Below are 10952 nucleotides of genomic sequence, written 5' to 3' on the forward strand. Positions count from 1 at the left end.
GCACCACTAGTAGGCCTAGATGTCTGACCAGCTGAACACTATGGTTGAGAGGTTAAGAAAGTGTTTGTTCTCCTGTTCAGGGGTTTCCTTTGCCCTCACCAAGTGTCAGAGTATGTGTAACTTGTAATAGGGTTTCCTTGTTGCCTTGAGTTTTTTATGGTGTCGGCTGTAAGTAGGCTGAACATTGTCATTATTGTGGGGGAGAATAATGGTCGAAATGATGTTAGCAAGAGATAAATGGTTACACATTTAAACCACTTATCCATATTTCAAATACATGAAAAGTTGAAATAAATGACTGTTAAATAGTTGGCTAAAAGAAATGGATAAACGATTGGATTTTGGTTAATAACATTGTAACTATATCTACTTTATATAAATAGCTTTCAATTAGTTTAATCTACTCATAAGAGGTACAGATGAAGTTATATTCATCCAACACAACTGTACATAATCAATGATCAACATCTCTTATACTGATTGAAAACACAAAGTTCAAAGTAGGAAAGGCAGGTCTTTATTTTACTAAGTGCCACTCAGGCACCAAACCAAAGCTGGATACAGAGAAGCCCGAGTAAGGCACATATGGATAGAAAGAAGAAATGCCTAAATGAAGAGAGATGTACAAATATGCCTTCGACTGTCCAGTGTTGACTATTGTATACAGGATATACAGCATGAATACACAGTATATTCATGAAGAGTACTCCGTGTGGGAATGTGGAAAAAGACACGGGGATGATTGGAAATGCAGGACAAGACATGATGAGGGTGTTCATACCCAGAAAGAAATAGGAGTCAACCTCTGATCTATCCAACAGGTCAAGCAAAAACAGAACACATTTCATTACCTCACAACTAAGGAGAATGTGTCACAAAACTAAATTTAGGATGCTGACATTTGTGGTTACATTTCCAGAAAAATAACAAAGTGGACAGCGTTTGTTACAAGATCCTGGAACTACATGAAGTACCATCCTGTACACAGTGAGCCATGGAGACTGCCGTCTGTCAGCTCAGGTTCTCATAACAATCCTGTCCAGACATCCCTTTTCAAGTCTACTTCTTGGTAAGCCTTCATTAAGCCCCTCCTCAACAAAAGTCATACTGGAAGAGAACAATCCGTCCCTCTATTAATACAAGCCCAACAACAAGCTCGACGAGTCTGTAAGGACACAGTTCATGGACTGTTTCACTCTCATCTCATCCACCCACCATGGTTCATAGGCATGCCAGGCGGAGGGGGCAGGGGCACCTGCGACTGTCCTGGGGGACCGGGGGGTGGGGGGTACCCAGCAGGCGGGAGTCCGATAACTGGAGGGGGTACGTGGCCTGGCGGCATGCGTGGAGGTGGTGGTGGAGGGTAGCTGTTGTAGCCTGGTGGCGGATACGTTGGCGCCAAGTTGGGTGGTGGGTAGGTAGAAGGAGGAGGCGGCGGGCCTGGAGGGGGTGCGGCAGGCGGGGGATAAACGTGGGGGTGATATGGCGGTATTGGAGGTGCATAGCTGGGCGGCATCGGGGCGTAGGAGGGACCTTCTGTCTTCATCAGTGACTGCAGGCTCTGGTAGCCTTCTCCGGACATGTAGGAGCTGGTGGTGGACATGATGTAGTTGGAGGGCGGAGGTGGAGGAGGGCGATGGGGTAGGGGAGGGGGCTTATGTGGAGGCGGAGCATGCGGTGGAGGAGGAGCAGTTTCATTTAATGGTTCCGCTTCCGTGGGGGGGGGCTGGAGCTGGGGCTTTGCGCTCTAGTGAGGGAGGAGAAAACAACTTGTTAGAGATTTGGTTTCTAACATTTCATCTCTCCTGTAAAAACCACGAGGCCACTCATTCCCCGTGATCTCACATAACCTCTCCATTCCCAGACTGCCAGGCTTCAGCCACATAGGAGGTCTCGTTATCAGGCTCAAGCACTAATCAGATTGGTCTGGGAGAGGTTAGGAGTCTGCGTGTGTTGGGAAACATAATGGACAGATGAGTTGCTGCTTATGTAAGCAGACTTAGAGGACTACAGGCTTTGGGTTGCTTTCTAAGCTCGAGTCCGAGGCAGGGGGTCCTGGCTGCTCATTATGGCACAGACAGCTCAGTTCAGAGGTTGCCAGCACATACCTGTACTCAAAATCACTCTAACTGCCTCACAAATTAGACTGAAGGAAGATGGTAGGGTAAACAGTCCATTCTTACCTGGGGGAGGCTGCGATGTAGGCAGAGGGGGCATGGGGCTCTCCAGTCTGGGAATCTTTGATCCAACTTGTCCTGTGAATGAAACAGACCAGTCAAGACGCTGCAAAGGCTTTTTAAATTCAGTGAATGCATTAGGGAACTTTCCTGTCGGCTTGAATATTCATAAAACCCTCAAGCCCGAAAGCAAAATACGAATCCCGAGCACTTAGAACCTACAGTATTCGTCTGTAACCTCACCAGGACTTCATCTAAACTGAAGTCATGATAATTAGCTAACTTTTCTGGGAGGCGTTTCAGTGGTTTACAAATTATGAATGTCTTTAAAACACACGGGCAGAATTTGGCCTGCATGAGTGTTTCACACAAGTGTTACCTGGAGCCTTTGGTTCATCTTTGGGGGATGTCTGGAAAAAAGAAATAAACAACATGAAAACACTCATACTCAGTTCTCACTTTGAGGTTGATGATGTTGATGTATGAATGAAGTGAATACTCGCATGTGAGCGTTTGGACTGGCGTACAGGGCTGCCTCCCTGAGGGGAAGTCTTCTTTGGTGGGGGGGGGGGAGGGTTGGGGGCTGGTGGTAGTCCCTGTGGGATTGGAGGAATTGGGACTTGAGGAGCTGCGGCCCTTTCCTTCTCCTGTATCTGCTGAGGGATGGGCTTGTTTCCCTGAGAGTACAGGTCCAGGATCTGGTGGCAGATGTCTGGAAGACAAAGAGGTGTTTTTGTTGAGACGAGTCTGTAAGGAAATGACACAAATATCATAGGAGAGGCAGGTAGTGTCATGGCTTTCTGATGAGTACCTTCAAGCAGCTCAACTGGGACGTCCTGCACAAACTGCTCCCACCAGCGGCGTGACGACTGCTTGGCAGTCCACTCCTGAATGTCAAACTTACAGAGGCGGCCGGCCAGGTACATGACGGCTACAGCAATGATCTCTGGTTCCCACTGCAGAGACAGCATGGTGCACAGGCTGCAGGGACACATACGGTCAGTCTTCTCTCCTCCCCTTCTGTCTACCTCTAGCATACTCATTGAGTTTTAGAAAGAAAGCACATCACTTTGTAATACAGAGAGTTCACATGCGAACTGCTCACCTGTCATTGACAAAGGTCCATGCCATTTGTAGCACCTTGCACACTTTGTTCTTCTCACCTTTAACAAGAAGAAAATGAGTCATAAGCTTTCTAAATTCCTTGAGCAACAAATGAGCACCCTCTGTTTGGAATCTAGTGCCATTCTTATCCCATCTCACCTTTGAGTTGCTTGACGTAGCGCAGCAGGAACATGTACGGGTGCTCCACCTGCAGGTCAAATTTGATGGTCTGGAGCAAAATTCTTTCCAACACCATCACCTCTTCCTGCTAAAAGAAATATCCCAGTTAGTGAGAACACGACTGAGGGCTGACTCATGACCAGAGAACCAACGGTCCACCTTTTCAACCTCTTACACTCTGGCATACCTGGAGCCTTTTATAGCACATCTACAATACGCACCAGTAACTTTAAAAAGCATCGCTGTATCCTGTAGTAATAGAATACTTTGCTTTTGTTCTTGGGGTTCTGGCATTCAGATAATAAGATCAAGCTTGTTTTATGGCAGCCAGCATACCGACACAACACCTGCCTTTATCGTCATCGCCTGTTCAGCATACAGAGAAGGAACGGGGGTGAAAACTAAACAGGAAAAATTGGGGACACTTATTTGTCGGCCAGCAAAGTAACGAAAACAAGCACACCCAACAAGACGATGCAGGAAGAAGAGAGTAAAGAATGGACTTCACATGACAAGATTCACAACTTTGAATATTATTCATGAAAAACTGTTTTGATTCTTTTGATCGGTGGACCCTTTAGGACTAAAGGAAGATAAATAACCGAGGAGGTAGTTCAGCACTTTTTCCCTCCATCTTGTTGTACTCATGGTTTCCATTAAATGACACCAATGACTGAATTGTGGAGAACCTAACCAATCTAGTGTCTAGCATGTCCATACAGACAAAAGTTACCCACAGTCTAATTGAGACATGTGTTTATTTACCAAAACCAGCAGCCACACCTGAGAAGGGACTCAGTTCTACACATGACATTACAGCTGTTTGCTGTAGTAGCGTAATCAGAATTAGGTTGCAGCATGCTATCAGTCTATAAAGCTAGTTTACAAAGGATTTAACATAAGATTAGAGATTTAAATTTTTGAATGAGTAAAGAATATTCTTTTCTGTACTCGGTGTGCAATAGAAACTCCCCGACTGAGACCTCGTCTGTGAACCTCCAATGACCAGTGTAAACAGAAAATGTCCCAAGACTGCAGAGTCAAAATGAAAGAAAACGGCACCTTCGGATCGTCTCCAAACTGGGCAAACTGCACATCATTCAGTAAGCTGCGGGCTGTTTTGATGATGTCTTTACACTTCTTTGGAGTTTCCTCCACTTTCCCCGCCAGGAACAGACAGCAAGCACCGGTCACCTGTTGGGACATAAACCTCAACTTTAATCCCACACATTTAATCCACTTCAAGGAAGAGGTGAGAATAGGTTAAACTGGACTTACATATCTGGGGAACTGCTTGAAGGAGTGAAACATGTAGAAGCGGTGGAAATATATGATGCCAGTGGCCAGTGTGTCATAGTGTCTGATGACAGTCAAGGATATCACAGAAAGTCTACCTCTTTAATAGCTACTAATGACTTAATGACTTTCACTTTGACTGAAGAAAAGGCCACACACAACACAGTATTTTCATTGTCTCATTTCTGCAAATGTGGATGCTGTTATGTCTTCTGTCTGTCATTTACTAGATTTCATTAGGGACTAATTACAACAAATGTAATTAATTTATAGTTTAATATTGATATTCATTTGTCTTTTAGTATTCAAAGTAATCAAAGATACAGGCCAAGTCTGGTCCCCACGTCAAAGATGAAGCGGGCTCCTTCTCTCCGGTAGCGGGCCTCTGTGCCAGGGTCCAGGCCTTCAGACTGAGAGGGGGTGTGGGCTAAGTCCTTCTTGTCCCAGTACCAGCATGGCTTGATGTGGTCCAGAATCACTTGGCCTGAAAAGTTCTCTTTGAATTCCTTCATTGGCTGAGGAGAGGCAACGGTGGATGGACCCGCTGCACTGGACTGATACAGGGACACAGAGACAGGGTCCAGGATCCAGAGTTAGAGCTGAAGACTAGAGCAGCAGGACTCAAAGCTACACAGTGCGTGTTATCCTCACTAAGTCTCAATATAGAGGTGCTATTCACTTTGGCAACCCGGAGAACTGAGCTACCAGACGGGTACCGAAGATGTAAACGTGTAAAGGTACTTTAAATAAGAGCTACTGTAAACGCTGGGTGGAAGTAGCTCACGGCTCATTTGTTCAGAGTTCAAACTAACGCTGTGTGAAGTGTTACTCTGGAACAGTAATGATGGAGGCGAACCGTTTGAGGATGTTAGACAAGCGGAACAGAGGAGACAGATTCTACATAATGGTTGTCATGGCGCCTTCCATTCATTCATACTCCTTCACTGGGTAATACATATATGACACAATAAATACATTCATAGGGATTTCAAAAACAATGAGGAAGAATTTCACCGAATTAGCATGACGATGCTGCTAACTCCTCGTTAGCATTCAATAATGTTAGCCGAGCTAGCAGTAATGGCAACTTAAAGTTGGCTTCGTGGAGCTAACGTTACCGAATAACTAACGATAGGAATTAGTCGATTATGTGTAGACCAAGGGGTAACATTACGCCGGGAATGTCCGTTCATTACACGGGTAGGCTACCAAGAAGTACTCCTTGAAATAAAGAGAGTTACATAGCGTGAAGCCAAACAGGTGATGCTCTGGTCTCAGCTAGCGGACTCGCTTCACGCGAGGTGTGAACACCGAGGACACGTTCCATTCAGCCCGGTAGTCTGTTTGTAATGGAACACGACTCTTACCTTTAACATGAAGCCGTCAGAGTAAACCACCCGAAACAAACAGCTGTGACAATAATCCGCAGCTATTCACCAGAAGTTGTCTAACAAGTGATCCACGACAGCCCCCATTGTAACAAGGGTTCCGCCATTATGGAGTACGTCAGAGACTGTTGCAGACGTCATCACGCAGGACGTGTATCTGTCTGATACGCGTTTGCTGTAGTTCAGATGTACCTTTCCTCTTCTGTATTCATTCATTCAACGCTTTCATTTACAGTCCTGCTACTGGAAACCCCAATCCAGATATACGTGTGAAGAATTCATGTTTTCTTGTATGTTTAAAATGTTTTTCCCAATAATATCCACTAGAGGGAGACAATGAATCACTCTTGGAGTTGTGCAACACACTGGATGTTTTGGAGTCTTTGATTTGACCAGATGACTCAATTGAACAATCAGTACAATGTCTATGAAAAAATAACAAAATGTATACAGTTCTACGACAAATTAAAGATACTATCTTGAATGATTGCTCTATAGCCTACTGGATTTGGTCACACACCTGTTTAAAAAGACTACACTTCATTGGTTTGAGCAGGCAATATAAAGTGATAGAAATGTGCCCCTAAATATAAAGAAACATATAATTATCACACACAGATGCAGCGGTGCTAAATCATTTGTGGAAGGCTGAAAAACACATGATTAAAAGGCAGTGGGATAACAGAATGATATATTACAAAAGCAGCAGCACTAAAAGGAAATCAAATCTGCCACAAAATGCTTTTTTTTGTCTTTTATCAAAGCGGTCTATTAGTAGACCAGTTAAATCTCATTTGAGATTTGGTCTTTGTTAAAGAGGAAACATAGTTTCTAGAGCAACAGATTCCCTGCGCTCTTTGAATTTCCCTCTGTCTTTTGAGTTTATAAACAACCTTTTTATCTTTATAAATTAAATAAATCAGACATTTCTGAAACCTCATAATGCCAGCTGATGGATGAGAATGAGACTTTTCATGTCTAATTGAAGATCCACATTTTTATTTGTCATTCCAGAAATCTGATGAATGTGACTGAGAGTTTAATACCACAAAACATTGCCTTGTTTTACAAGTTACAGTTGACGTGTTACAGCCATTATTGACCATTAATTAAACTGAGTAGCTTTGAGTTGTTAAAACCGGAATTATTAGATGCTTTTATTCATATGTCAAGTCAAAACTCTTGTTATCCTTTAAATAGACGTATGCAGTGAAATGCAGAAAACCTGCTGCTGTAGCATCTTTTGCAGAGCAAGGTAAAAATACAGTTCAATAATCTTATAAATATGGATTTAATGATTGCAATTTATGATAAATAAGAAAAAAATACTCCCTTCACTCTTTTAAACTTGACATGAACAAGAGCTCATGGTAATTAATCATCATCGCTTTTGTTTGCTTCAAATGCTCCAGATTGTAGAGAGTACTTTCAAGTAACATCTTGTGCCCTCTCCGTTCCCCTCCCAGCCTCACTTCTGAGGAAAGCCAGCATTGAATCATTTACTTCGTCCAAATTAAAATTTGGAATCTGCATGCATTATATATTCAGCTGTGCTCGGACAAATCCTCTTAACTGTGGGAGAAATTGTCAGGATGTGTCCTGTAGAAAAGTAAGAGCCTTGTCTAGTTGTATTGCCCGTAGCAAGGGAGCATCTCAATCTGTCACTCAAGTCCACACACACACACACACACACACACACACACACACACACACACACACCACAGTAAATCATCTTATGAATAATATATACTTGTACTTTCTTTATTAATATTAAACATTGCATAATGAAGCACCGACTATAAGCGAATCCCAGAGCAATATTCATATTACCCTGAGCTGTCCTGGAGTGGACCTCTCATTGTTTATGTCAATCCTGTTGTGGTTGAACACATCAAAATGCCTGCTACTTAAGTCAACACGTAATCCTTTCTATATTCTTAAAAACTCTGTTATGTTCAGTGCAGTTTTTTTCTCATATATGTTGGTCTGTTTTTTGACATTCATGTAGTTCTGGTATGTACTCTAGGGAGTAAAGACGCAAGAAAAAAAGGAAGATAAAAGGATGTGACGAAGGTTGTGACCCAGAGTCAAAGCCAGTTAAGCTGCATGCATTGTCCACTGATGTGCAAGAGCTTCCTTACTTCTACTTTGTCCTTGGGCTCATTTTTATGATTTAACATAAATTATGAGTGTGTGGAATCATTATAAATCCTGTGTCATTTTGGGAAAAGACCTAAAATATCCACATAATGTCTCTTGTTACTTGGACAAACTTTCATTTCAGCATCTCCTCATCTCTTGTGTATGTATTGCCCTGCAGTGTGTGGGTATCTCAGATTCAGCGATGGCACTGACCACACAAGATGCATGTCTCCTTAGAGGCAACACTTTGGACTTAAAACCTTTCCTGTGTCCACAAGCAGGGCATTTGTGGTATATTGGCCCTGTGCAACCCAGTTTAAACAGCCTTTGCCCAAAGCCAGCAGATACAAGCTATAATGGAGACGTTGATGTATTATTGAGAAACCCATGGGTAAGGATCAAGGAGCTGCTTGCAGCCAGCAGGGATAGCAAGCGAGTGAGTGAACTCAGGATAATGTTTTCCTTCAGCATCCGATGTGTCCATGACTGCTGTTGCTCTCTTGGCCTGATGCGAAAACGAAGACATTTCGTGTAATATCACATACCGAATTTATGCGCTCCAGTCAAAGCAACATGCTTGACAACATGCTCGACCCATCTGTGAAAGATAGCTGCTATGTTGTACTGTTTCCATGTGGAGTGTGCTGATGTTATCTCTACTTGAGCCAGAGTTGAGATGACATTTCATTTATATAAATAATTACTGTCCTGAAAGTCCCCGAGGCCTGCCCTGAAGCAATCAAACTTCTAATGCTCTTAAAATTGCCCACCATGTTTTATTAATGGCAGACTATAAAATGCATTGCTATATCTGCACACTTCCCTCCTGATCCACCAGGAAATAGTGTCAACTTTAAATAGCTGCATTAGGCTTTATATTTGTATTCAACAATGTATTTCAACCAAATTATAGCAGAGAAGAATGTATGGTGAGGTGGGAGAAAAAGAAACGTGAGTGTGTTTTTAGCTGAGCTGTAGCCTGCACAAGGCACTTATCTGTGCATACACTGATCTAAATGAATACAGTGAATTATGTGCGGAATGATTGCCCATTAGTGCCATTAATTGGCTCTGAGTGAACCGGTTCTGCTCTTTAAGGACTCTCTCACATTCTGAATAGTGTAAATAGCAAATTAAGGAGGCTCCATTCTAAAAATGAGAATAAAGTGTAGAAAGGCAGTGTTATGTTTTCACCCCCTAAACGGTTTGGTAATGTGTCCTTTACTGTGCCAACAGAGGGTACTGTTGCCTCACAACATGTTTAAATTATCCCTACAACAAAGATGCAGCCTGCTGCCCCCCCCTGATTCAGTGTGAGGAAATAGGTCCATATATTTATATTGATCATGTGCAATAGTGTTATTAGATCATTTACACAGCATGGAATGTCACAATAACATAAAAAGTATTCATTATCTGAATTAAAGGTGACCTTTGAACCCAGAATGACCTATACGGTTTATTTAGTCTGATCTAGGTGCGACTGGTCTCACAACAGTTATAATAATAGTCATGAAATGAAATCTATTGGTTTCGTGCTGAGCAGCATACATTGTCCATTTTCTTAATGTCGCTCAGCATGACTTCTTTTTCTGTCAGTTGGGATGACATTACGCAACAACAACAAAAAGTTTGGTTAATGAGAAACATTGGTTGAAAATAACTACATACAGTTAGGTTTAGGCAACCAAGCAAAGGTTTAGGAAAGCCGCCATGATCGCGTCACCTCACATTGATACTTTGGGCCACGCGATGTTGAACACAGTTCTCTTAGTTGAAAGTCCTGCATTTGTCATGGTTGAAAGTTCTGTGTTTGTTTGACCCCTTGACCTCGCCACCTGCCCACCATAAGTAGTCTTTAGCATGGTGTAATACTACGTCACTCACCCTGACTGCTGCATAGTCAGTAGGATGCGTTTAATTCCTGTGTCCACCACCAAAATTGATCCTAATTGACTTCCCATTGCCATGTTTAAAAATTAACAAATTGTGTTTCTTTCTGGTTTTTCAGCAAACGTTATATGAAAGAGAACGAGTTATACCAATCAGTTAACGTATGTAACATAAAGAAGGAAAAGGCAGAAAGAAAAGGGAAACATGATAAGACTCTTGGACATCTTTTGGATGTAATGACCATTGGAGCCACCTTTGACGGTAAGAGAAGTGATCTGGGGTGGAAGACTGATTCAAGAGGCAGACAGTGACACTGCCTTTGAAATAATTAATGACTGATGAGTGAATTACTTTGTATGCAGCCCATCTCTGAGCTAAGGGGAGCCACCGCTAGTGTCCATGTGTTATGTTGTCCGCCGCCTCCACGCGCCTGTGGGGTCGTCACGGACGCACTTGAACTTGAATCCCGTCCCACTCCACGGAGGCAACCCCAGCCACACACACACTCACACAAGAAAAACACAGGCTGCATATAGTCTGCACACATACAAAAGCGGGGTCCTCTCAAGCAGAGCCGCTTTCATCGTGTGAGTCAACAAGAAGTAGCCCCGACACTGTGGGACACTAGGAAACATCGGACCTGTGCTTGTTGGACGAGAAGGAGGAGGAGGAGGTGTCTTGTCTGCCCGCCTGCTCTCTTTCTCCACCCCCCCCCCCTCTCGCGCTTTCTCTCTCAATCAGCGAGGCTTCTGCTACCAGAGCCAAGAGTTGC

General features: G+C 43.2%; 1 protein-coding gene across 1 annotated transcript; it reads right to left on the reverse strand.

Moving 5' to 3' along the window:
• Positions 1-501: 501 nt before the first annotated feature.
• ccnk (cyclin K) lies at positions 502-6291 on the reverse strand. Its single transcript, XM_031872877.1, is given in 12 exon segments — positions 502-1723; positions 1725-1747; positions 2184-2255; positions 2557-2587; positions 2681-2889; positions 2989-3158; positions 3283-3340; positions 3441-3546; positions 4524-4655; positions 4740-4821; positions 5082-5311; positions 6125-6291. Coding segments are annotated over 12 exon segments (1647 nt in total). The 5' UTR covers positions 6134-6291; the 3' UTR covers positions 502-1198.
• Positions 6292-10952: the final 4661 nt, after the last annotated feature.

This window comes from Anarrhichthys ocellatus, unplaced genomic scaffold (genome assembly GCF_004355925.1).
Source record: "Anarrhichthys ocellatus isolate YVR2014 unplaced genomic scaffold, GSC_Weel_1.0 scaffold66, whole genome shotgun sequence".
NCBI classification, from domain to species: Eukaryota; Metazoa; Chordata; class Actinopteri; order Perciformes; family Anarhichadidae; genus Anarrhichthys; species Anarrhichthys ocellatus.